Genomic DNA, 23,634 nt, shown 5'->3' with positions numbered 1-23,634 from the left:
CATTGTGTCATCACTACACTTTTTCTCCTCATTCCTTAAAAGACCACAGACCAAGCACTTCTAGTAAACTGTGTTCTTTGGACTAAATGATTGTGGTAGGACACGGAAGCAGGCCAGAGTCATTTAAAAGTTTACATTTATTTAAAGAATAACGTTTTAAAGTCATAGTGCAAACAAATTTTGATACTGCAACAACTCTCAAAGAAAGGCCTTTGAAGAGCAACACTGCAAAACAAAATAAAAATACCTGAAACATGTTTTTTAACAAGAAAACACAAGCCAGCACAGAGATTAGGAAATAGAGACAAAAGAAGATGTGCATCCTTTAGTTAAGAATTTGCCCTAGCCTGGGTTAGGAGAGATGCAAGAGATGTTCGGAGTCCTACATTTGAGATGATTTCTTTGTTTGGTGGGGACGGAGGAGTCTTATTACCCAAAGCAGCCAGTGACATCATCACCGGTCCTATGCCAACCCCGCGACAGCCGGGGCCTGCACGGGCAGGGGCCAGAGCAACGTTAGCAGGGACCACAGAAGAACTCAGTGCAAATGAGTTGAGTGAGTGGGGACCTCACAGTCATAACTGGCCCATTTTTCAGTCCCATGGAACGGACTTAAGAGTCAAGATGCAAGGACAGAAAAGAGATTTAAAGAGAAGCAAAAATACCAGGTTCATCTGACCAACCAAAAAGTGTAATATGTGAAAATTTAAGTGGCTATAAGAGAAAAATAAGAAGGAAATCATTTCCCCTCCCACCTACTCCCCCATTTCCACTTCTTGTTTTGATCTAAAAACCTTCCCTTTATAACCCAGGTTCCTTAAAGCGAGGCGGGCCGTGCACAGAGCATCGGACGAACGGGCCGACAGGGGACCCCTGATACAAAATGGCGGTCAGGACGGCGCCCAAATGTCATCCCCACTCTCATCCGTATACCGGTCATGCACCAAATCACCGCTTTACACCACTGTTTTTCTAACAAGAATCTTTTTGTCCAATGATAGGATTATTACGCTCTCGTCACCTAGATGTCAGCCGTGCTGTGTTTAACCCCCCACTTACCCCGCAATGTTCTGTATGGAGACGCTCTTGGAGAGGGAGACCGGCTGCTGGGACCGCCGACTGGCAAACATGGGAGCGGCCGTGGTCTCATCCACCAGGAGGACCGCGGACCGGGGGCGCTCCTTGGGCTGGGAGGCTGCGGAGGAAGAGAGGGCGCAGACTGAAGCACGCGGTTCCGAGCTGGCCAGGACGGCCTCCTCTGGCCTGTGCCAAAGAGAAGCCCACGTCTCCAGAACAGTCTGCCCTGGGAGCGCAAATGTGTGCAGAAACTCTAGGCCAGCCAACAGTACCCAGTGAAACGGCAAACGCCTATGCCCCTTGGTCCTAACTCCATTTCAGGGCACCCCACTCTGGAAGACATCTGAGATGATGTATGCCCACAGTTATCCGACGCAGCACTAGTGACAAAAGCGGAATACTAGAGAAGACTTCAAAACGAGTATCAAGAGAAGATTCATACATGATGGCACATCATATGCTAGAATATGATGTCATTTTGAAAAAATGAGGACAGCCTCCATGACCCAACACAGATCTCTAAGATAATATCGCAATGGGGGAAAAAATCAAGGTGCAAAACGAAGTTGCACAACAGACTCTCACGTTTGGAAAAAAAAAAAAACAAAAACAAAGAAAAACACTAGGGCGCCTGGGGGGCTCAGTCGGTTAAGTGCCCAACTTTGGCTCAGGTCATGATCTCCCGGTTCATGGATTCAAGCCCCACGCTGGGCTCTGTGCTGGCAGCTCAGAGCCTGAAGCCTGCTCGGACTCGGTGTCTCCCTCACTCACGCTCTGTCTTGGCCTCTCAAAAATGAGTAAATGTTGAAAAACATTTTTTTAAAGATTCACCCAAATTATTAAATAAAAAAATAACCCAAATTGGTGTTTGCTTTATTTCAATAAAGAAAGTTGAAGAAGATAAATATGTAAAACTAAGAAGAGTGGTTAGGTGTGGGTGGGGTGGAGATCAGGAAATTGGGATAAAGACTATGTGGTATCAGTGATAAACAGAGAAAGTAACTCAAAGGAAAATAAATTTAAACAAAATTGAATTAAATTAAAAGAAAAACAGAATAATTCAAAGGAACATAAAATAAAACTGAAAGAATTTTTGGATACAAGGAACCACAGAGCTAGGCAGCCAGTGTCCTTTGGGGGTGCCTCTCCTGCAGCTCTGGGGTGCCCGTCTGACTGCAAACCCCCTGCCCGTCCGTCCTCAGGGCTGGCACCTGGGACGCCACACGCTTTACGAGCTCCCCGAGCGATTCTTCTGCACCCCTTTTGAGAACCCAGATTTTGACCAGTTCCTTTAATTCCCAGCAGGGTAAAACAGCCTATGATTAACCCCACACAGCCAGGCTGCTCTCCTACTGCGTGTTCCCCCTGAACGCGACCAGAGAGGACACCGGAGCTCTCGTCACGCTCAAGGGACACGGCAGCATTTGGGTTAACAAGTGATTTCTCCCCGGCAACTGAGCTCCTGCCCCCGACGCGAGCTGTGTTATCCGTGTCCCCAGGAGCACCAGGAGCCGGAGGAACTCCTACTGGGGCAGCTGTTTTGACTTCATGGTATTTCAGGATGTCTCTGACTTAATCAACACCAATAAAAGCATTAATTTCCAATTCAAATTCTATTTAGAAGAAGGTGATACAATAAAGCGCCAGAAACATGCTACCAACCAGACCCTTCCTGCAGGAAGCACATGAGCAGGGAGATGTGGGCCGTGCCCCCACAGAGAAGCTGGGATTACGCCCAAGCGTGCCAGAGCCCAGGGCGCAGCCTCGGCTGGAGGGACGTCAGCGGGCGGGTAAAACCTGACGGAGGAGCAAACACCGGCTCGTGAAGAGCGGGAAGGAGGTGGACGGGCTGGGAGGAAGGGAGGACGCAGACGAGGAGAGCTGTGTGAAGGAAGTAATCACGTAGCACGAATGTGAAAAGGAGGGAACCCGCAGAAGAGAAAGGAACAAGCTGTATGTAAAGAATCAGCAGACAGGACTGGAGAAGCTGAGTGAGGTCCCACTATGCAGAACTCTAAAAGTGACGGAGAACACCTGTGTTTAATTCAGGATGGGAAGCAGGCTCCAGGCTCTGAGCTGTTATTAGCACAGAGCTCGAACCCATGAACTGTGAGATCATGACCTGAGGCAAAGTCAGACACTTAACCGACTGAGCAACCCAGGCGCACCCCCCCCCAAATTTTTATGTAACTCTACACCCAATATGGGGCTTGAACTCACAACCCCCAAATCAAGACTTGCACTGACTGAGCCAGCCAGGCACCCCAAGAATAATTTTGTTTTTAAAGGACAGCACGGGGGGGGGGGCGCGGGGTGAAAATGATAATTTCTCCTGTTTGAAACCAACCCCTACTCCACTCAGGTAAGTGACTTACTATCTCTGAGCCTCAGTTTCCCTCTTTGCAGCGCAGGGGACAGGAGCCACAGCTAACACGGAAGGAGCCTACCATTAAGTACTCTATAGGTGTGGTCTCACTTAAACCTGACGACCACCGTCACCCATTCTGATGACGTTCGGAGTGGGATGCAGTATGTGACCAAGGTCACATGGCTATTAAGTGGCAGCGTGGGGCCCCGACCCATACGGCTGGGATCCACTGTCCGCACTCTTACGTCACACTCGTCAGTGGGGGTTAAGACAGGAATAAGAATACTTGTGGGGTCGGAGGTGACACACACAACCTGGCCTGTGACGGGTACACTTTTTATCTGATGTGAAAGCCAACAGATTTCTGAAGTGAGGGATCATGTCCCGGGGAAAAAGTTGAGGAACACCAGGCTGGGCAAAGGTGCTGGAGCGGGCTGGATCGCTGACGAGAGTGGGGGTGAGTCTGGCGAAACTTCTCCCTAGAGGGAGTTCACCATCGCCTGGAGGAATTCAGAGTGACCAGCTGTGTGGCAGGGTTCTCAGGCCTGAGGGTGCGAGGACCCAGGAGAGCTCCGACTGCGGGGCTCCAGCCCTGGAACTTCGGGTGCAGGAGGGCTGGGTGGGGCCCACAGAACCAGAAACTACACTTTGAGAAACACTGCCTTGCGGGACATCCCAACAGGTGTCCGTAGGGCCAATGAAGGTGGCAGTCGGAGATGCGTCACTTGGGTGTAGTTGGAAGGGACGGAGAGCGCCATCTCTGGGGGGCTGACAATGACAGCGGGGAGCAGGTTTGTGAAAGGACACAGGCAGCATCTGAGCCAGCTTATACTGAACCACGCACACAGACCTCAAAGTGACAGATGGGGGGAAAGGATGAATAAGTGTTAAGTCTTATCTAATATAAATTCAACACACGAAACAGGAGGAGACATTTCCGGAGACAGAAGTGGAACAACAGAGCTGACTGTAAAGAGACGTGTGTTAAGTCACTACGGTGGGTGCTAAGGAGGGACGGGAATGAGGGAGGGGAAGGGAGGGAGGGAGGACACGAAGTCAGACCAGGGTGGAGCCTGGCACAGGCTGGCGAAGCGGCACGACGTGGGTGGGGGCCATCGCGGGCTTCCTGTGCCACCTCAAGTCCTCGGGGAAAGAGAACGCTTTACTTAACTTCCCAGTTTAATCAGCCAGGTCTCAGGTTCTTCGTGCAGCTGTGAGGCTCAACACAAGTGGAGGTGTGAACCCTCGGAAGAGGGATTGAGATGCGCGGGGTCACCCGCTTCAACACACGGACACAGGGCTGCCTTTTAAGTGAATACACACACCCTTCTAGAGTCTTCTAAGACAGAACATTAAGCTTCTGGTCAGTGAACCTACAACCTTCTTTGACTTATCGAAAAACAAACACTAAAATCTTGATTAAGAGGGACAAATGAATATCACAAAAGTAGGCTCAAGCCCTGAACCAGAGAGTCAAAAAAGCGCTGGAAGAGAGGAGGCCGGAGTCACTTACGCTTGCTTCTCATGATGACCGTGGGCAGCGAAGACGTGTCGTGTGCCTGCAGGCTGGCCTTGGGCTGCTGGAAGAAAAGGAAAAGGAAATAAATAAGTAGATGAAGGCTGTGTCCACGACTTCTCTTCTGTCAAGACTCCAAGAAGCCCAGGCAGGGAGAGCGCCAGCCTGGGTCCTGGCCGACGGTCCGCAGCATCCTGCCTGTCACCCCACCGGCTCTCCTGGGGACCCCCCCAGGGCCGGGGCCCCACAGAGCCTGCCTCTCCTGCCCAGAACGTCCTCGGGCCTTCACCACGGGGCATCCTGCTACTCGGGAGCACGCGAGAACCACCTCCTGGTGAAGCCAGAAGCACCTTCTCTCCCCTCCTCTCCCAAGGAGACAGGCGGCGGCCGGCAGCCGGAGAATCCCGCATAGGCCTCCTCGGGGACGTTCCCTCCCCTGAGGCCACCGCCTGCTCACCATCTTCCCCACGAGAACGCTGGTTCCCTAGGAGCGGCTTCTGTGCCCTGTTCTCTCTCTCCAGGGATGGGCAGTGGTAAGGTGCTAGCTAAGTCGCAGGCGAAGTACTCATTTTAGTGGAGGCTTCTGCTGTAGCATCGGACAGAAACCCTCTGTGTGAGAACGTGCAGACTGCACTAATTACCCTGAGATAATCATTACTGGAAACAGGCTGTTTCCAAATTAAAAATGGGACTCCCCCCTTTTAGGGTGCATTCCGTTCTAGGGGAGATGCTGCATTTCCATCACCAGAACCTAGTACACCCCCAACAGCGCTAAGTCTGGTCAGAGGTCACAAGCCCCATGCCTGTGGGGTCAGGCAGGCAGCAAATAAATGGCAGAGATGAGGTGGGAGAGGGAACCTGCACCTCCGGCGGAGGACGCGGCAGCCACTCGGCCCCCGGGGACTAACCCCATCCACGTCCCCAGCGTTTAGGGACCCAGACACCAGACACCATTCTAGATGCTTAGGATCGATCAAGACATCAAACATTCCTGACTTCAGACTGCTCAGCAAGTCTGGTGCTTACGTTTTAGCCAGGGGAGGTGCAGACCATGTAAAATCAACGTAGTAAAAAATACTAGCTGTTAAAGACACACCCTGAGAAGGGGGGAAGTACCATGGAGAAAAGGAAAACGAGCAAGCTGAAAATCGGGAATTCTGAGTGAGAGGAAACATCCAGGGTTGTGAGATCTTCCAATTCTTGAAGGAGAAATTAGAAATCCAAATTGATATGAAATGTTTTTTTTAAATACTGCAATGACTGAAAAAAAGATATATATCAAGAGTCAAACGAATTTACATCCATGGGCTGGTAAGCCCTGGGGTTCAGAAGTCTATCATTTTTACATTAGTTCAGGCTAGCAGCACCCGCACCATCTGAGAACTTGCCAGAAATTCCAATTCCCAAGACCGGCCCAGAACACGCCGCTCTGGGAGTGGGCGCAGTAGGTGGCCTTGTAACAAGCCCCCCACACAGGACGTGCACTCCAGTGTGAGGCCACCGCACTAGACAAATGTCTGGTGACTGGGGCGGCAGCTGGAGGGCACCCTTCGACAAGGAACAAAAGGACACCGATTTCTGGGTGACCAGAACACCGGAAACCACAGAGGCTACCCAGGGGTGTGCCCGACACCCGCTCTCCTGAAGGGCCACCTGAGGAGCAGCGCCCATCATCGCTCAGTGTGCGTTCCCAGAGCAGGTGCTACCACACGCCTGCCGCTCCCCATCCTTGCGTCTTGTGCCCAGAGCCAACCACGCTGTGCCCTGTGGACTCAAGTACCGCCGGGCAGGCTCCGCCAAACCCTAGCCACCCCATCCCCCTGGCTCCCCAGGAGGTCAGGGCGCCTGAATGGCACCCAGGAGGAAGCCAGGTGTGTGACCGTCGGGGCAGGCCTGCATCCACGGTTCAGAAGAAAACCACCATAACAACAACACACAGACATTCGCACCACAGAGATGGGTGTATTTAACACGGAGTTCTGAAAGCCACAGGTTCCCGAGCGTGTTGATGAAGAAGAGACTCAGTCACGTTAGAGAAAAACTATAGTTTGGTGATTCTGGGCTCAGGGTAGGTGTCAAATGATTATAACAAACAAACACCACAACCTGGACTCTCCTGACCCTGAGGACCAGTTTGGCCAGAAATGTCTTACCTTCATCTTGACCTTCGCACAGGAGGCCAGACTCTCCCTGCAGCCTTTATGGACGAAAGCACTGCAACCTGAAAAACAAGCAGAGTCCAAGGTGACCTCGAGCAGACAGATCTCCGATTCTGCAGCCCGGGGACTCCCGGGAGAAGTCAGCTTGCACGTCAGAATGTGGCTCTAACCGAAACGGCAGCCTGCGGTCCCCTCTTCCAGAAGGCAGGCGTGTGATGTCACGTGGAGGGGGAGAAATGACAGCAGATGTGATTTCTGATTAACGGAATCTATGGTCTGGAGCCGCTCAGGCAGGAAGCACGGAGGTTACCAAAACGAAAAGCAAAAGCATCTGCCGTCGGCAAGTAAAGCCTAAGGCACAAACAAGTCGACCAGCAGAGCCCCTCGCCGGGAGTGGGGGTCCGTGTGGCTGCGTCAAAAGCGGAGCGTGACCCTGAGAGTCCAGCTGTTCATGCCCTTCTACTTGGGATCTTAACCGCCCCGTGCTTCACACGACCCAGCCTGAGTCAGGTGATGCAGGAGGCAGGCCATCAGAACCACCCCTGGGAAGCCGTGTCCGCCTCAGGAGCGGTGGGAGATGGGTTCTGGAAAGACTGGGCAGCGTCCACACCCGCCAAGGACACACACCTCAACCCTTCTTTCTGACTCCCGTGGCTCCAAAGCCACTGATGTAAAAACCCAGTCCTCCGGGCCTCAGCAGGTCAGCTCCTCCTGCCCTGAGGTCATGAAACACAACTGTGCCGGGGGCCCGAGAGCCGTCTGCGGGGACACCGTGATGAGAGCCTGTCCAGGGGATGGCTCCCTGAGAAGAGAACCAGACACCATTCGCCAGGCAACGCTTCACGGGTCGACTCAGGAAGCACGGGTCGACTCAGGAAGCACGGGTCCTGCCCGTGTGAACCCACTCGCCGTGGGCCGAGGCGCTCTCCTGGCACAGATGTGTGGCTCTGGGGAAAGCAGGACCCCAGGCCCCCACGGCCACACCCACTGGCTCAGGGGTCCCTTTCTCGATACCAGCAGCCACACTGCACTGTGAGGCGCTTGTGGTTTCCTCCTCCATGGGGGCTCCCCTCGGGCGGGACCCTCGTCTGCTGCTGTGGCCCTTTAAGTCTCCCTACCACAGTGCCTCGCTCATGGCACCAATTCCAATGTCTGCTTCCGAACCTACTAGGCCTCTTTTTCCAAACAGAGTGCCCGATACACCGCTGATTACAGGATGTGAAACACCCACGGATGGGCAGGAAGGGCGCACAGGACGAACCGCTACGGAACCACGTTTGGTTCAGGCCATGGCTCTGCTCATGCATTAGTCTGGTCTCAGGGCCTCAGTTCCCCCATCTAACAAATCAAAGGAGGGTCCACATTTCTCCCCAAGTTCCTTCAGTCTGTTATTCCATAAGACTCTTCAGGTTATATCTCTTGAAGATGATAATTTTTCACAGTAAATCCCGCGGGACAGTCTGAGATTTCAACTTCTATGTCACGTGAATTCCCAGTAACGACCACCCCTCAGGGCAAAGTCAGTGTGGCCCGGACAGAGGCGACCGCCACACGAGAGGCTACCGGGAGCCAGCCCAGAGTTGGATGGGCCACACGAGAGGCTACTGGGAGCCAGCCCAGAGTTGGATGGGCCAGAGTTGGAACTAATCTGCAGTCCTGGCGGGGGTGTGGGGAGAGAGGCTGTATTCTAGGCCTTTCACGCCTAGGTCTGCCTCTGTCCCCCATCAAGCTAACCTCTACCAGCTCCGCTCCATGGGACATTCACTGTCTGGCCACCTTTCTGATGTTAACAAACAGGAAGAGACGATGGCAGCGGGAGGTGAGGCCTCCCTGAGGAAGGCTCTGTGGGTGTCAACAAGAGGAACCACCTGGAAGGTTTTAACTCCATCAAAACTGTATTCTTGTCTCCACTGAGACAAGAGCAGGAGTCCTTCCCCAGGAGGAGACTGCAAGGGAATAACCTGCATCCACTCCTTGTCTGTGACCAGCTCCTTGTAAGTCTCGAAGCTGCCCCAGAGGTCGGCAGTGAGAGAGAGGTTACAGACCCTGAGCGGGAATGCCGGAATTTCTCAGCAATGCCCCGTTCTGGGCATAGGGAGGCCTCTGCAGAAAGAGACCCCTGGGGAATGACTCATTCTAATCAGTAAAAGAAAACATTTTGAGGATGTTTAACTAAGGAACCGGAAACCACTGGCCCTTGTTAATTTGTCCAGTTCTCTGAGACTTGAAAACAAGACCAATTTTGATAAAGACATTGCCATTTTACCACTGACAGAAAAAGCAGAATCACAGAGAGAAATCCATATAACTCCTGAGATGCCAATGGGGCTATGCCCTTCTTCCCATCATGCAACGCAACTCCTAACCCAGGATCTAAACCCCAGGGAAGGTTGGGCGAAGACTTTACGCCTCTCCAGCCAACCGTGTTGGAGGAAGGGCCAAAGAAGCAAGAGGTAGGCTGGACCATAGAGCTTTATTGGTTTGTATTTAAATGTTTTTGCCTCTCATCTCCCGAAAACTCTTCAATGGCTTCCCGTCCTACTTCTTACTTGACTTGACAAGGGCCAGCCACCATGCACTGCTTGACCGTCCAGCCCCTCACCGTGTCTGGCCACGCCCGTGAGCCCTGAATAGGAAACGGTGCTTTGTACTGTGTCCCCTTCCCCAACTGGGCTGGCAGGACTCAGGTCTACGAAGTCCTCTGACTCCCCCGAGGAGAGATTCCCCACGTGTGCCTCCGTCACGGCGCCGTCGAGGGCCCACTTTCCACTGGACGGAAAGCTCCCTGAAGGGCCTGCATCCGTATCCCCAGCCGCTGGCCCACAGCAGCGCTAGGTGTCTGAAGAGGGAGGCAGGCGAGCTCCAAGCTGCTGGCCCCACAGCACGAAGGGCCGCACAGCAGCAGAGGCCGAGTCCCGCAGTCCCTTCCCAGCGAGGCCGGCGTGTTCGCCCACCCGCACGCCAGCCTCACTCAGCGGGCCTGGCTCGCAGAGGCCCGGGAGCACGCGGCCAACCCGGTTCCAGGGCCCACATGAGCCACCAGGTCTTCCGGGCAGAGGCTTCAGAGCTCCCCTGGCCATCCTTCCCCAGTCTTTCACAAATCCCTGCGCAGCTGAAGTGTTCCACACACGTCCTCCTCAATCCCTGCCTCCCGCCCCAGCCGGTCCTGTGCAGGAGGGCCTCTCCTTCGCTCCGTTCTCATTAAACAAAAGCAAACCTGCAGGGACTGGCCTATGGGGAAAACTAACAATCCAGGTCACGGACAAGGAAAACCACACTTTTTGAGATACAATTAAATGTACTGCCACACGCAACGACAGGATCTTGAAAGTGTCAAAGTCTCGTAGCAGAACAATAAGACAAAGAAGGAAACGCCGTGCAGACTGAACAGGCCATTTACAACACAAAACGGGGCCTGATCTCGCCAGAAATCAGAGAATTACCGTTTCGTATCCAACCAGGTTGGATCAAATAACAGCCTGCCAATTCTAGGTGGGAAGCAGTGACGGGGGTACTCTGAGCACCTGCCCAGGTATCTGGAAACTGGCACCTCCATTTTGGAAGAGTCAGTTGGCACCGTCTAGTTGACAACGTGCCTGCTTTATGAGTTAGCAATTCCCTTCCTGGTGGACAGCCTGGTGATACATACAGGCACACAGGGAAGTGCCTTGTAGCCCTGCTTATAACAGAGAGAAATCAGAAAAGACCCAAGTGACTTAGTAGTGGGACAGAGTTGATAGATTCATAAAACAGAACGCCATTTAAGAGTTACGAGTCGGCGATTGAGATTAAATCTGTTTCAGTATTCTGGGTTCCCCAGATCTAATGTTGAGGAGAATAAAGCAAATTACAGAATAAGATACACTGTATGGGACCATTTATGTAAGCTAAAAAGAATTAACTGTTGTTGACACAGAAGATAAAATGATAAAATACAGACTACGTATACACTGAATTCATGACAGCGCTTGTCCTTGGGGAGGAAGAGACAGACACCGGATCAGGCAGGGGGGAAAAAAGGAGAGAGGGATTCAACTTTCATGGTTTACTTCTTCACAACTGAAAAATAATCTGAAGCAAAATAACAAAATGTACTTTTTCAGCTGAGTGGTGAGTCCACAGGTGTTGTTACATTATCAATGTACTACCTCGTACTAATATTTAAAAAAACAGAACCAGCGGTGTCTGGGTGGCTCAGTCAGTTAAGCGTCTGACTTTGGCTCAGGTCATGATCTCATCGGGAGTTCAAGCCCCACGCTGGGCTCTGTGCTGACAGCTCAGAGCCTAGAGCCTACTTCGGATTCTGTGTCTCCTCTCTCTGCCCCTTCCTCGCTCATTCTCTCTCTCAAAAATAAATAAACATTATTAAGAAAAATAAAATAAAATAAATAAAAACCCAGTGCTAACACATTTTAATATCCTTCAAAGTTCCTTGAGTTTCCTTGAAAACATTTCCTGATTCTTTAAAAAAAGTCAATCACAGTTGTTTGTGCCCTATGAGAAGCGATTTTCAATCAGCTTTTCATTCCACTGTAACATCGTACGGTTTCATTCCATTGTAACTTCCATTCCAGTTACAAAAGTGCATTTTCTTCTTTGCTTTAATGAAAATCCTTAAGGTTTCTGGCATCTCAGGGCAACAGGGAGGAGGGATTTGCCTGAGAACCTGCCGCTGATTCTTATCTACAAGTGGCCGGTGGTCGGCATCCCGGGACACAGCTTGTTTCCAAAGTGCGCTCTGCCCGCTCCCCTCTCCCTGATCAGCTCCGTCCAGGGAAGAGGGAAGCAGAAGCGAGCATGGAGGGGGTGGCGCCATCTCCTGTCAACAGACCTGGGCAACATTCAACTTCTCTGGCCAGTGTTTGAGATTTAGAAGGCAACTCCAACCGACGCACCGTAAGAGCAGATCTAAGAGACTGTACGTCTACAAAACACCACTCCCCCCACCTTCTTAGTTAGCGGAGTCAGGCCCCAAGCCCACACCCCGTGGAGATTTTACTGTGCTCTGTGACGGGGCCTCGAGGTTCAGTGAGTGGTCACTGGCGCAGGGACGTCCTAGAACACACCCAAGTTCCCACTTGGAACACACTCAGCTTGTTACCCACTTGTCCGGGGCTCCGTTCACAGCCTGTTTTCGTGGCATGTGGGGGTGACTTAGGAGCTCTGGCCCACGGACATCAGCCAGAGGCAGGAGGTTAAAACCTTGCTCTCTGTTTTGGAAAACAGACAATTACCAAGAACGCAAGAGTCGAAGACAAATCTAATCGTGTCAAGCTCTTTGCCACAAACCATATCATGTTGTTAGGGAGATCAAAGAATTATTTGGGCTTTTATTTATTTATTTAAAAAAAAGACTTCCTAATAGCAGTGAGCAACATGCATTCATTTTTCAAAGTTATTAAAAAAAAAAGGTCTCGGCACAGTGGTTTAGGAGAACAGACTCCTAATTAGATTCTTCTGAACTTAAATGCAAACAGCCCAGCCTTCAACAACAACAAAAAATTTTTTTTCACTACCAGGAGTCATCAAACAAAAGAATATGAAGGAAAACCCACAGAACTGGGAAATATCATCTATCTGTTGATACATTCTTTTCTAACCTCTGCCACCAACCACCATGGTCTGTGGTGAACTGTTATATCCTATACTTTGTTTCTCTTTCAGCAGAAAAACAAAACACTACCTGTCAGAGAGACCAGCTTGAGAAAATCAGTTTTAAAGAAGGGTAAGAGCAACGGCCACGCCCAACAGAGCAGAAACCACAGAACAGCACGGGCACAAGGAGTGCTATGACAGCAAGGATTCGCCTTCTTCTTTTTTTAATGCTTTATTCTTGAGAGTCAGAGATAGACAGATAGTGAGCTGGGGAGGGTCAGATAGAGAGGGAGACACAGAATCCGAAGCAGGCTCCAGGCTCTGAGCTAGCTGTCAGCACAGAGCCCGATGCGGGGGGCTCGAACCCATGAACCGTGAGATCATGACCTGAGCTCAAGTCGGACACTTAGGTGACTGAGTCATCCAGGCACCACTGAAGGATTCACCTTCCTAAGCTGAGCTCTGAGGTGAGGGAACTTCCCACCCTTGAGTCCACTCATCATCCCCGGTGAACAGACTAGGAGTCCTGCCCAGCAGACACAGATCCCGAGAAAGTTCTCGGATCCTTCTCAAGGAATAGGCTGAAGGGTCACCTGTAAAGGTAGAAATGTGCAACTTCTTCCTATCATTTCAACCCTAACCAAGGAAACAAAACGAGCAACAATGAAAACAACAGAACAACAACAACAAAAAACCACTTAGGTATGAGACGGTATAGAAATACAAGCTCCAAAGTGCTTTCTGCAACTTTTTTGTTTCAAGTCTTTGGGGAGTGTGAAACTCCGTGGTCTGGACTGATCAGAGCTTATTAGCTGCAAGGCACGTAAAATGTTCTCCGTCGCTGGTGTAAAAACCACAGAGCTGATGTACGGAACAAGAGGAAAGCCACATAGAAGAGCCACATCATCTCAGCTGACCTGCTCACATAACAGCAGTTTTCAGAAGAACACTGGTAAACCAAGAAATGGAACAGAATTCAAGGGCTCTGCTTGAATAAAACTGACTTGGCTATTGAGGCTCTTTTTACCTTCCTTTTCCCCAAACAATAGAGTTCTTTTACTTCATCATATAAGTGATGGACCCTCCATGCCAGGAACCGGCATCTAGAGAGCCGTCTTCCTGGATGCAATCCAGATAAAATCTGCCCGTCACATGCGTTCTGAACTCTCAGGGTCCCTACTTCGACTCCAGCTGATCCCCTTGTTTATTTTTTTAATCAAGAGAAACAACCTACTGCAAAAGTACTCAGAAGCTGCTAACACAACAGAAAATAAATCAACAACAATCTCAAGATCATCTTACATCTGTTTAAAGCAAATAAAACAGAACCACTGACAAGATCCGAAACCCAAACATCATGAATTCCTTACTCAGAAGGACTCCACCACATGTTCCAAAGACCGAAGCATTTGTGGCAGCTGGAGGCAACAGCCTATGACTCAAGGGGAGCTTTGCAGAGCCAAGGAAGTGAGACCTGGAAAGACACTCTTTCCCCACTGAAGTTACCTAATCCTAAAAGGAGATGGGAATTTTGGTGGAGAAAGACCTGCCAGGTTTCTCCGAAGTGAAAATTACTTGAAAGCAGTCCTGGCAGGGGGCCTGAAGTCCTTGCTTCCAAGGTCGGTCTTCTTTCCCCGTCACCAGCAGGCCACGGAGAAGTGTACGGAGGCTTTGTTCCTTGCCGTTTCCGATGTCTGTGATCAGGACAACTTCCACCAAGTCCCCAGAAAGGGGCTCACGCTTTCACCCAGAATTAGGGTGGACTGCAGGCTGGTCTGGGTGTACTTCAGCGGAGTCAAAAGCAAGTGATAATGTTTTAAAATGTTCTGTCCAGTCGAACCGCTCAGTATGCACACGCAGAGGGACTATGCCATCCGGAAGACTGGAGCCCATCAGGACCAGCGTCCATCATCCCTCTGCACGGTGGATGGTGTGGCTGACCTTTCTGAACCATGACTCCGAGCCGACTAAGCAGGCGTCTGGGGGGTGAGGCTCAGCAAAGAGGGTTATGTCAGACCAAAATGGAAAGCTCCTGGGAGGTAAGTGATGAACCAGAGGGATGCTCTGTTTCCTGAGGCTCCTGGGAAGATCCTGAGCCCGGGAAGGGATGGAGAAAAGGGAAAAGGGACTCCGAGTCCCCAAATTACTCATATTTTCCACTTCCTGCTGAGATAACAGATGGTGCTCCACACACAGGAACGTTTGCTGCAGGCTCTGCTTCGGGAAGCTGGACAGAATCAGCCGACTACTTTTGCTCCCTTGGGAAAATGACTACATACTGCTCCCTCCTCCCTCCTTTTTGTTTTAAGTGGCAGGCTGCACACTGCCCTACACAAACCTGGACGCCAGCACCAAACGCCGAGCCTACTTCCACACTTCCCTAGAGTCAGTGCCGAGTTCTGAGGTTTCTGGGGAGGGCCGGTGTGCAAATTACACGTCATTTTTAAAGCTTAGGTGTGCATGAAGGAAACTTTCAAACTGCTCCTTTCTGCTGTCTGATTCTTCTCATTGAAACTTCAAGCACTCTTCTTCCTCTGTTTTTGCAGAGCACCAAGATTACTTGCGACACTTTGGTTAGACCATAAATCAAATACTCACTGGCTGAGGGGCTTCTGATGCTCCCTCTCCCAGACACACCCTCCCAACAGAGAAGATTCTAGTGAGGGCACACTGGACTCCATCAAATACCTTGTTTCCAGAAGAAACAGACTCCTCAGGTGACTGAATACTGAAGTTTACAAGTTAAACCAGAGAAGTTCAATCCAGAAAAGTCCCATCCCATTAGAAACACTGTTAGTGTAAAACTAGTAGCCAATCTAGTATTTTATCAGTTTTCTACTTTAAAAAGTCTTAAGTATAAGACTGTCATATCTCTGATGTCACATACATCAGATATGTATAATATTTAGGACAGATTGAGTTACAATCTAAACATTCACTTTTAAAGTCAACACACGAAAACAAAGAAGCTGCTTTCATGGGTCCCCAAGTCAGAAATCAGAGAGGTGCCTAGGATATTTAAAATTCACATCATTAACTCCTTTGCATCTAATTTCCTCCTGTACTTAGTTTTATATACGTAATATAGAGGATATCTTCATTCACATAGGTAAGTAGATGCAAATATCAGCAGTTTAAAAAAAATGGCTTTCTTTGCAATCACATTACAGTCTTCAGTTAGTTAAAGGCAGAGGAAAAATGTAAACAGGTACACCGACAGCTAAAGTTAGTACACTGATGTTAAATCTGGTTATATTCTTGAGCATTGGTGTTTTTTTTTTTTTTTTTTTTTGAGTGAGAGAGAGAATGAATGAATCCTAAGCAGGCTCTGCAATGTTACCACGGAGCCTGATGTGGGGCTCAAACTCACAAAGCATGAGATCATGGCCTGAGCTGAAGTTGGAAGCTTAAGTGACTGAGTCACCCAGGTGTCCCTAGCATGTGGATTTTTAATGCAGGTTTAAAATTAGTTTAAAAGACAAATATATGTGTGTGTATACATACACATATATACATAAAATCTGCAGAATTTCCAAAACAGGTCCACAAAACACATCCTGAAAACCACTGCCCTATCTGTTAAACTATTAATGACTACACAGACTCGTGGCTGGTAAGTTATGTCCATGAGTCTCCTCCTACCTTTAGTTTTCCTCACCAGGACCAGAACCCACACAAGGGATTCCTCATGGGTTGCTCTGCTATCCTCGGGCCATGGACGTTTCCAAGAAGTGTCCCAGATCCCGATTTCCAGGTGAAATTCTAGCATACACTCTACCGACAGTGTGAATGCCTCAACAGCCAGCCCAGGAAGCCCTGCCACGCTTCCTCGCGGGGAGAGCGCAGCGAAAGACAAATTCTGTTCGTGTCTAACAGGAAATGTATGGGTGTGGGGCGCCGGCGGCTGACCGCGGTGCACTCTCTTACGTTACAGAAGTTTGTTATCTGACGGATCGCTCCCGTGCCAGCCGCACGTTCAGCTCTGAGACATCATAGTCTAATGGAGACTAAGAATTAATATAGCCAAGGAGGGTACAAGTCAGCTGTTTTAACCTAGAGAGAACGTATGTACAAAAATCGACGGCAGTAGAAGAGAAAACAGATGCTGCATATAAACAAGACCACCTCTTCCGATCTGAATTTACATCAAACAACGGTGACCGGAGCCAGTCACGGCAGGAGCCACACGCCCCCTGGGACATCGACTATGACCGTACACCAGTGGTTCTTCCTGTTCCTACAGCACAATGAACAAGGCTCGTGGGTCTTCAAAGCAGACTTTCCATCTCTTCTGTCCCTGGACCTTCTACTTCCCTGCGTCACCTCACACCGCAGGACGGAGGGTCTGGCAGCGACGGCACTGCGCTTCTCCAAGCTGGGGCTGCCGGCAGGGCTGCCGGGAACGCCCCAGGCTTCTGTTACGCTCGCCGCTTTCTGGGAATCATTTCGCTCTTGACCTATTGAGCTCTTGAATCAACTATCAACATACTTTGCTCCTTCATCAGAGACCAGGGGCCAGCCAGAAAAACCTTGAAAAGTATCAGTGATCCAAGGTCTGCATTTTAGTACCGCTCATACAAATAATGTGAAGTACAGTTGCTAAAAAATTCAATTAAGAGTATAAAATAAAACCTGAAGTCCCCCTCAGTCTCTTTCTTTAAGCGGTTAACAGCTTGGGGTATGTCCTAAATATCCTTGCGTTTTCACATCAACGATTAGTGCTCACTGGTCTTCTGTAAATTCGCTCATGCAGCCAGTTCTACTTCTTGCCTTTTCAACGTATCTAGCGTCTTAGAGACCTGTTAGTGTCCGCAGAGCTACCCCGGTGGCAAACTGACCACCTGGCGGGCTGAGCCTCACGGGAACTCGGTCACGATCGCCACCTGGGGCCGGTCCAGGGCCAGAGCCGAGCGGCCACACGAAAGACTGCGAAGCCTCACACACGTTCCGCCAGTTCCCCTACAGAAGGAGCTGGCTGACCCTTGCTCTGTTCTCTTTAGCGCCAGCTCCAAATTCCATCCAATGAACCTACCACATTCTGCTGACGGCTATCGAGGGCCCTTACGGTCTCCCGTTACGAATCATGCTTCAGTGGGTAGTTACCCAAGGTTATTCTACTTTGAGAACTCTTCTCACAAGCATCTTGAGAAAGGTGCCTCTCCTTATGCCAACTGCTAGAAAGGGGTATTAAGTAATGTAACAGAGGTGACAAATATTGCAACAGTGGCAATCATGTTACGATATATGAATGTATCAAATTCTTGTGTGAGCACGCCTTCAATTTCCACAGTGTTACACACGTCAAGTGTATTCAATGGAAAAAACAAAAGTGGCCGGGCACACACTGCTGCTCAATAAATATTTGTTGATGGGCGGCTTCTGAATGAATCATAAAACCAAACACTGTGCTTGCAGAGTTCAGGTAACTGGTCTTTGCTGAAGAATTTCACTTAAGATAAGGAACTCAAGTGCATAATTACCGACAGTAAAATATAAAGAATAAATTCAGTCTGAAGTCAAATGAGTTTCTAGAATATTCACCCAGCTCCCCCTTAACTGCAGCAGGTGACAAGGTGGAAGTCATTTTCCTCCTTTATAAACAAGCAGAAATCCTAACAATCCACTCGTGATGCGGAATGCTGAAATACCTGAAAAATCTCCACGAAGATCCTTCCAGGGCTCTTTTTATTCCTGAAATTTTAGTTGGTTATTTTTCACATCTACACCTTAGTTGCTCTGTTCTGTTCCTGCATTAGAAATCCTATTCATTTTAACTTCTGAATAGTTCTCAACATCTTCCCCTATGTACTTGCTAACTTCCTTACTTGCTGTCTATTTTTTATCGTGAGCTCAGCTTTGGCTTCATGGGACTTTTTCCTTCCTGTGAAAAGCCTGTTTTATCTGTGGCCCTACGGTTAGGTTCTGTATTTGTTTCTGCTGAGCTTCCCTAGTGTTTTATCATTCTCAGGTCACGATTTCATTATAACGCTTGTGTAAAATCTTAGTTCAAGGTACGGATGGTGTGAACTTGGACCCCAGATTCATCTATAATGCACAAGTCTCACCCAGAGCCCTGGGCGAAGGCATGTCTCCTTGCTGCTTGTGAAGGGCCAGTAGGTGGAGTTTCTCTAGGTCTACTACGGACGCTACAGGCTTTAAAGCTCCAGGTTTCACTCAGGGTCTCAGTCCCAGCCCCCACCGTGCACCCTGGGGCCGCCCATTCTGTCCCCGGGTGAAATGGAGGCTCTTCCTTGCTCTGATTAGGAGTTTCATCAGGGATTTCCCTTTCTGCAGGATTAGTTTGTTGTTGTTTTTTTTTTAATATAGTACACTGAACATTTTTGTTTTATAGCAGAAAACAGGTGTTTAGTCTGCTTTACTGATGAAGTTCTTTGAATATCAATTTCATACTGTGGACCACAGAACATGAGGTCTTACGGTTTTCTCCGGGACCAGTGCTCCTCAAATGGAGAACAGGCACTTGGCAGGAGGGATGCACAAAATGCTTCTTTGGGACAAGGGGGAAGAGTTTACAGCTCTTGTTTATGCTGACTTCAAAGAGAAATGGAGTTAGTAAGCAGGCTGACCTAGTGGTGCCTCACTCAGCCCTTAGATACACTGGAGGGTCCTAGAGGGAAGGGCACCTTGCGGGGGGGGGACGGGGGGGGGGACGGGGGGGCGGGCGCGTGTGACAGAGGCTCCCGTCTCGTCTGCTCATGTCCAGCTGCTGTGATGAGTGGGGACTCACAGGTGCTCAGTGCAGTGCACTTACAGGTTCTATTCAGTTCCAACTAGTATACAATGAGAAAGAGACTTACACACATCCCTGCACGAAACCCACTGGCCTGAGACAGTGTCATCAGTAAGACGAACACCTGACCAGCACACAAGAAAACGGCCAATCTGACTTCTCGTATTCCTAGAATGAGCTCTTTAGAAGTACGGTACAGGACAAGTGTAAAATCCTGCATTAAATATGTATACCCTGGGGGCGCCTGGGTGGCACAGTCGGTTAAGCGTCTGACTCTTGATATCAGCTTAGATCACAATCTCATAGTTCATGACATTGAGCCCTGTGTCAGGCTCCGTGTTGTCAGCTTGGAACTTTCTCTCTCTCAAAACAGGCTCTTGGGACTTTCTGTCTCTCAAAATAAACAAACATAATTATGTATATGTATACACACACACACAGATGCACATATACATACACACACATACACACACACATACATAGAATGCACATATACATATATATACACACAGATACATAGATGCACACACACACACACACACACACACACACACACACAACATATGTGAGTAGGCTAAAGACATTGTAATGACGCATGAACATCTAAAAGGTGCTTGGTGACCAAGTTACCCCAGTACCAAGTTCACCGACATCCAGGGAAGCACCCTAACAGAACCCTGGCCCCACAACAAACACACAGAAGTGGTAGATGGTGGCAGCCCCTCGTTTCCTGGAAGTCACATAAAACTTACCACTACTGCTGGAACCCTCAGCTTCCCAGTGAGTCACGCACGGAGGAGGAAGACCTAGGCGTGTGTGGGGTCCGCCCACGAGGACGCGTAAAGATTTCTAGAGGAGCCCCTCCCGTGAGGTGGTGGTGGTGTTTAAAAGTGGGGCAGGACCACCGACAGGGCTGCAGACAGCATCTGGGTACAACGTACAGACGGAAGTCCTCCTCCAAGAACGAGACGGTGAAGCTGGTTGTTCAGAAAGCCACGGCCGCCGTAGCGCGGACAGCTGGGCTGCGGGCTGCGTGCGGGCTTCACTCCACTCCTTCTCGTCAAGAAGGCAAGTGAGTGGAGGTCATGTTTGCAGTAGCTCTGAATCTGCTCAAATGCGCTTTGAAAAATTTCAAACTTCATAATGAGCTGGGTAACAAGTCCCTCGGGGTATTCCACAGACATGACCGGAAACAAGAAAGTCGTGCACACCAGAGTCTGAGAAGTGTTTCTTGGCATCTGAATTAGTCACTAGTTTGTCTGAATCCATTATAGGTGTAACGCAGGGCTCAGCATCGCTGCCTTCTGGGTGACTGGGCTGGGCCTGGGGTGACTGCATCTCTAGAATGGTCCCTTCTGGACACAAGCAGCCTCACTCACTTGCTTTGGTGTATGTGCTGCAAATATTATTACTTTCTATCCATCTAACAACAATATAGTGCCGCAGAACAGGGTCTCTGCCAGATCCAACTAGTAGCCTACCTTTGTGTGGTCCATAAACTACAAATGGCATTTATATTTTTAAATGGTTGAGATAAAGACCAAGACTTCAGGACACGAAATTCAAGTGTCCCTGTCTGTAAACGGAGCTTGCCAGAACGCAGTCACGCTCACTGGCTTGTGAACGGTCCGGGGCTGCTTTAGCACCGCAGCGCGGTTCAGTAGAGGTGCGGGCCCTGCAGCCCACGGGGTCTAAGATACTTGCTCGTGGGCCCGGACGAAACGAGTCAGCCACCCTCTGCCTCAGGGTATCTGATCAAACCAGGCACCGGGCTCGGGCTCGGTTCCCAGGCGTGGCTTTAAGGCGGTCCTGAGCAGGTCAGCGGCAGGTCAGTGTGGGACGTCTCTGCCCACGAAAGGACCTTCCCTCGGGAGTCACTATGACTGGATATGACGCACACAGCACAGTAAGTACCAGAATGAAAAATGAGCACGTACGGCCTGACCGGGGACTGTGGTGCAGCTTCTGAGCTGCAGGCCCCAAGGCTGTTTGATGCTGACACGGGCTTCTGGAGCAACAGAACGGCGTGTAAGGAACTGCAAAACCTACAGGCTCTCGGTTCTCCGTGGAGACCTGGTGACCTGCCTGACATTTAAAGGAACACACAACCGGCCGATCGTCCACAGACACCGGGAGGGGATACGGGGTGGGTGGGTGGGAAGCCCGGGGCGAGCCCAGGGCTGTGCTCACAGGAAGGGGCGTGTCGCTTACTTGCACAAGTGTAGGCGTCCTTGCTGGTGAAAGGCTTCACGCACTGGCTGCAGCTGATGGGACCCACGACAGGGATGGAGCTGAACGTGTGCCCGTTGATAGTCTTCTTGTCCTTCTCCTTCTCCTTCAAATCTTTCTCCTTCTCCTTGATTTTCTCTTTCTCTTTTTCCTTTTCCTGCCAAAGAAAGGGGCCAAGAGTCAGTTAACGTCAGGAGGCCTTCCCCTTTCACCCAGGCACCCGGACGGCATGTGGTCAAGGGTGGGTGGAGGCGAGTGTCTGGGACGGAAGTCAGGAGCGAGGTCCTGGGCAACGGCTTTGTGAGTGGCAAGCATCCGAGCTACATCAGACATGCTTCGGGAAGACCGGGTGGGCTAGGCAGTTGTCAGCGGCTGTTGTCCCGGGACCAACACCGGGAAGAGGCTTCTGGAGCTGGAGGAGGGGAAGGAACGCGGGGCGGGGGGGCAGCCACAAACCCTCCTCCGCCCAAGCGCGGCCCACGGAGGTGGCAGGCCACGAGCTGAGGGCTGGCTGTAAGCAGAAGGCAGGAAGGACGGCAGCCCTTCTCGGGTCAGCCTGGGGCAGCAGAAAGCTTTCAGCGGGGGCTCCCCTCCGACCGCCTCTAGCTCGAAGTATTTATGTCACCACAGAGACACATACTGCTGAGGCACTCTAAAATAATTCCTGCAGGACAGGTGCCCTGAAGCGAGCCACCATGACCAACGACTAAGCACCTCAGACCCGGCATCAAGGCCTCTGCATACTGTTACTGCACCTGATCCCACAATCAAGAGGGAGGCCGGGTGGGTGTCACGCTTCCCCCCCTCCCCCGCCCCCCACCGTGCCCCCGAGAAGTCAGGGTCCCACACACCAGCGACAGCTCTGAGCAACTACTACGTGTCAAGCATCCCAGTGGGCCACTTACACCCAGTGAAGGAAGTGATTCTCTCCACTGCACATTTGAAGGGGTGTTTAATACTGGAGTTGAGGCCCCCCGCCAACCTCGGCCCCCCTCCAGACCCAGATCTCTCTTCGCTATGCTCCGCTGCCAAGGGCTGGAGCAGTTAGTTGACTCACAGAAGGTCACACAGCAAATGCTCGGCAGCCCGAATCACCACCCGGGCCATCTGACTTCCTAATGCAGCACCGTCCACGCTACTGAACTGGGGTCTGATTCGCATACAGTCCTTGGTTAAGGATATACAGATCATAAAAATCGAGGCGCCGAATCGCTACACTTCAGAACCACAAAAAAGAGGATGAGAAAGGAAGAAAAACAAACTACTTCACTTCATAAAACAGGAAACTGTTCTAAGTGAAAATTAGCAATCGCTGAAGTACGTGCATAACATTCTAATAACAACTGATAGCAATGGAGTTTTTTCCAAGTAATTTCTCTCCTAACTACGTTTGGTGGCAGGCTTCTCCATGAGCCAATGGCACACCGAAAAGCATATGCCTTCTTGCTTAAGAAAGCTACAGCGCGCTCCAGGAGCTAGAAACTCCCCTGCGGTCACGAACATGCTGTCCGGCCTCACCAGGCTCGTCCAGTCTGGATAAATAATACATAACACCCTCATCCTTCTCAATCATCCAAACTAGCTCTTCCAAGGATAAAAACAAAAACAACCTCTGCACCCCCCCCGCCCCCCGTTTCCTTCTGTGTTTGGCAGAATTCAGGGCTTTAAAGAAGTCAGGCTCTTACCTCCCCATGTTTGGGTCCTGTGAGTCTCACTGTTATGAGGGGTACTTCGTGAAACCGGCCCCATTTTACCGACATGATCCGACCCCCATGCCAGGAAGCGCGCTCTCACAGAAGGAGGGGCGCATGCCGCGGGGCAGAGCCGAGCAGCTTCGAGCTGCCATTCGAGAAACCGTAAGAGGAAGCCAGGGACTGGTTGAGAAAGGGAAGGAGGGAGGGCCGAGGCTGCTTGCTTCCTTAAGACACGCTTGGTTAAC

The 23,634-nt window shown here is 50.4% G+C and overlaps 1 protein-coding gene across 13 annotated transcripts in view; it reads right to left on the bottom strand.

Moving 5' to 3' along the window:
- Positions 1-23,634, bottom strand: part of AKAP13 (A-kinase anchoring protein 13) — a 314,398-nt gene that overhangs the window by 25,246 nt on the left and 265,518 nt on the right. For 11 of the 13 annotated variants that reach the window (XM_029953026.1, XM_029953024.1, XM_029953029.1 and 8 more), the window contains 4 exons: positions 21,678-21,852; positions 7,115-7,182; positions 4,959-5,025; positions 1,060-1,195 (listed from right to left, as the gene is read on the bottom strand). In XM_029953026.1, the coding sequence (XP_029808886.1) occupies positions 1,060-1,195; positions 4,959-5,025; positions 7,115-7,182; positions 21,678-21,852 (446 nt within the window). The remainder of the gene's footprint in view (positions 1-1,059; positions 1,196-4,958; positions 5,026-7,114; positions 7,183-21,677; positions 21,853-23,634) is intronic. The other 2 variants (XM_029953030.1, XM_029953036.1) reach the window with 1 other exon arrangement.

This window comes from Suricata suricatta, chromosome 9, assembly GCF_006229205.1.
Source record: "Suricata suricatta isolate VVHF042 chromosome 9, meerkat_22Aug2017_6uvM2_HiC, whole genome shotgun sequence".
NCBI lineage: Eukaryota > Metazoa > Chordata > Mammalia > Carnivora > Herpestidae > Suricata > Suricata suricatta.
The sequence above is the reverse complement of the archived record's forward strand: the minus strand, read 5'-3'. Positions and strand labels throughout refer to the sequence as shown.